This window comes from Drosophila albomicans, chromosome 3, assembly GCF_009650485.2.
Source record: "Drosophila albomicans strain 15112-1751.03 chromosome 3, ASM965048v2, whole genome shotgun sequence".
Taxonomy (NCBI): Eukaryota; Metazoa; Arthropoda; class Insecta; order Diptera; family Drosophilidae; genus Drosophila; species Drosophila albomicans.
In genome coordinates, this window is record NC_047629.2 from 18,071,422 (window position 1) to 18,075,128 (window position 3,707).

Genomic DNA, 3,707 nt, shown 5'->3' on the forward strand with positions numbered 1-3,707 from the left:
CTGCCACTTTGTTATTTTTTCCTTTTAAATATTTGATATCACAATCAAATTCTTGTAGTTTCAATATCCACCTTTGATGTTTGTCCTTGAGGTCTTTCCCTTTGTATTTTTTATTTAAATACATAATTGGTTGGTGATCAGTTATAATTGTAAATTGTGTGCCATATAGGTAATGCCTAAAGTAGTCTACGGCATACACAATTGCCAGAAATTCTTTATCTGTCGCGCTGTATTGCTTTTCGTGTTTGTTTAGGGTCCTAGATACGAATGCTATTGGCTGAGTTTGCTGTGATAACACTGCTCCTATTGCAAAATCACTCGCATCTGTCGTTAATGTAAAAGGTTTATCGAATTCTGGGAATTTCAAAATTGGATGTGAGCTTATTAGTTCTTTTAAATTTTCAAAAGAATCTATAAATTCTGGGTCATTTTTATTAATATTATTTCCTTTTTGTAAATATTTGATTATAGGGTATGCAATTTTTGAGTAATCTTTTATGAACTTTCTATAAAAACCAGTCATGCCTAAAAAACCTTTTAGTTGTTTTTCTGTTTTTGGGATTGGAATAGCTAAAATATCTTGTATCTTTTTTGGATTTGGTCGAATTCCGTCTTTACTGAGTACATGTCCTAAAAATTCTGTATCTTGTTTCATAAATGAGCATTTATTTACTTGTATTTTTAATCTGTGTTCTTGGAGTTTTCTAAAAATTTTTTCTAAAGCATGTTTGTGTTCTTCGAGTGTTGTTGAGAATATTAAAATGTTGTCTAAGTAGACTACACATATTTTGTTTATGTAATCTCTTAAAATATCATTCATTAATCTTTGAAAAGTTGCTTGTGCGTTTTTTAGTCCGAATGGCATTCTAACGTATTCATAAAGTCCGAATGGTGAAACAAATGCTGTCTTCTCTATGTCTTCTTCAGCCATCAAGATTTGATGATAACCTTTTGCTAAGTCCAATGTACTGAAATATTGAGCCCTACCAAGTTTGTCTAATATTGAGTCCATGAGAGGTAACGGATATTTGTCTGGTATTGTTACATGATTTAATCGACGATAGTCTACACATAATCTATATTTTTGTACTCCTGAATTATCTATTTTCTTTGGCACCATGCATATAGGTGAGCTGTATTTACTTCTGCTTTTTCTTATTATGCCGTTTCTTTCCATTTCTAAAATTTGTTTTCGAATTTCTTCTTCATATTTTGGAGAACACCTGTAAATTTTCGAATTAATCGGTTGGTCCGTTATTGTTCTTATATTGTGTACCACTGTATTTGTATTTGTCAATTGGTCGCCTTCTTTATAGTATAACTTGTTAAATCTTTTGTTTAGATTGGTAATAATTTCCTTTTCTTCTAAATTTAAATCTGTTAAATTAAAGCTTTCAATTTCACTTACTTCCAAAACACAAGCCTCTTCAGGATGCTTGGAATGGAATGGAATTTCAGCATCATTTATCAGTTTAATTGTTTTCTTCTTGAAATCAATAAATTGAACGTTTCTTTGGATGAAGTCCATACCCAATAGAAAATCATATGATTTATCCAGGGGTAAAGCCACCCATCTTGAACGAACTTGTGGAGAATATTGAAATTCTCTTGGTGCTTCTGTCATAACTAAGTAATTATTAGTTTCAAACTTTGCATTAATTGTATGAATTGTTTTTGAATATTTTTCAATTATTTTGTAAAAATTTTCCTGCACTCTATTTGTGTTTAATATACTAATTGTGGATCCAGTATCTAACAAAAAAGTAAATTTACAATCTTCAATTGTTCCTTCTATTAACATTTTTCTTTCATCCGAGGCTACTGGGTAAAAAAATCTTTAGGGATTTCACTTGTTGTACTTTTATTATCCTCATCAATTATATAATCAACACTCATTGCCTCTGGGGGATTCTGTCTAACATTTTGACTTTCATTTTTATTGTAATTATTATTTGGATATTGATGTGGATTATTGTTAGTATTCTGATTTTGTTGATTATTGTTATAGTTATGATTGTATTGTGGATTAGTATTGTTATTCCTATTTTGTTGTTGATTGTTATATTGTCTCCTAGTATTTTGACTTTTTGGAAAATTGCCATTATTATTGTTGTTTTTATTATTATTATTGTTGTTATTATTATTATTATTGTTGTTATTATTATTATTTCTTTGATCAATATTGTTACCTGAGTCATTCTCGGTATTTTTACGAATTAACAATCTTTGATTTAAATTTCCAAAATTTAGACCGATATATTTAGCAATTTCATTTCTAACCATTTGCACTGTTGTTAATGGCATTAGCGAGACTGCCATGGAGCCTGCAGCTAATTCTTTTATTCGTTGAATCAATAGTGAACTTAATATATTTACTAAGCTTTCATTATTTTCAAATACAGCAAAGTCTGTTATTTCTTCCACTATGTACCTTACCTTAATATCTAAATCTTTAATAGATGTCACTCTGAGATTGTTGATCTTCCTAGTCAAACCCATTTGGTCCATTCTTGGCCGGTAATGATGTCGCAATTTCTCCTTACATTCCTCCCACGTTGTCGGTGTGTTGATGGTGAGAACTGTTCTTGCCTGTCCTTGAATCTTCGTGTTGAATATAACGCTGAAAACCTGATCCGCATCGTCTGCATATTCCTGCATAATCTGGTCCACTGAAGCAATGAATCCATGGAGAGTACCATCTTGTCCAGTAAATGTTGGAAGATATCGAGTTTCCTTTTCAATCTGGTTTCTAGCTCTTGTTCTTGAGTTCGCATTTGGTAGTTGCATTTGTTGAACAACAATTTGAGTGAGAGCCTGAATGCAATTCTGCATTTCGTTTATATTTTCGTTTGCCATTTTAAAGTTTATATATTTTTTTTTTTTTTTTTTTTTTTTTAGATTTATCTTTGATTGTTAAATTGCCACTGGATTGTTTAGTTTTTAGTTTAGTTGCACAATTATGACTTTGTCCTTTTTTATGCCACTATTGTTTTACACTTTTTCACTTTTGGCGATAATTGTTATGCCTTTTCAGCTAAGTTCAAATATCACTTCTTAGTGTGTGTTTTGTTTTTTTTTTTTTTTTTTTAACTTTTTCACTTTCGATAACACTTGTTATGCCTTTTCAGCTAGTTCAAATGTTACTTCTTAGTGTGTTATTAATTTATCCGTCCGTTCAGACCGGCTGCGCCAGTTATATATGTTTGACATATATATATATATGAGTTGTATTTTCAATAAATAAGAATTTACACAGTGCTGTAGTGCTGAACTGGTTTATTCAGAGAATTGATACAAACTGAAGTTAAGTTGTGCAAGAAGTGTTATTTTATACTTGGATGTTGGCGGCAGCCAAACCGTCTGAGTTGTTTATAATTACGTTAACATATTCTGACTTTGGAGTGCAAGCTTGGTTGTTTATGTTTACGTTAAAGAAGCTAGCAGTCCCAGTTTGGGTTATTAGTTTATAGTGCTTGGATGTTTATGTTTACATAATTGACGATCGCAATCCCGATCTAATGGAATGCTTTGTATGTGTTAGTGTTGGGTAAGTGGTAAGTGGTGACAAATGAGATGGGGAAGTGGTAAGTGGTGACAAATGTATAACTCGCGCTCCATTTTCCTCAGGCATTCATCTGCTGTGACTGCATGTATGATTATGTCATCCATATAAAGATCTAAAACATCTTCGTTTATCAGCTTTTGGA

General features: G+C 31.4%; 1 protein-coding gene across 1 annotated transcript; it reads right to left on the reverse strand.

The window, feature by feature from the left end:
- Nucleotides 1-846: 846 nt before the first annotated feature.
- LOC127565609 (uncharacterized) lies at nucleotides 847-2,873 on the reverse strand. The gene is made up of 2 exons (XM_052004928.1): nucleotides 2,437-2,873; nucleotides 847-1,626 (listed from the first exon to the last, which is right to left on the reverse strand). Exons 1-2 carry the CDS (start codon nucleotides 2,854-2,856, stop codon nucleotides 1,621-1,623), a joined length of 426 nt encoding a protein of 141 aa, XP_051860888.1. The 5' UTR covers nucleotides 2,857-2,873; the 3' UTR covers nucleotides 847-1,620.
- Between the last annotated feature and the right edge of the window lie 834 nt (nucleotides 2,874-3,707).

Coding starts and splice junctions, on each gene's coding strand:
- LOC127565609 (XM_052004928.1), bottom strand. CDS start 2,856: ATGGCAAACGAAAATATAAACGAAATGCAGAATTGCATTCAGGCTCTC.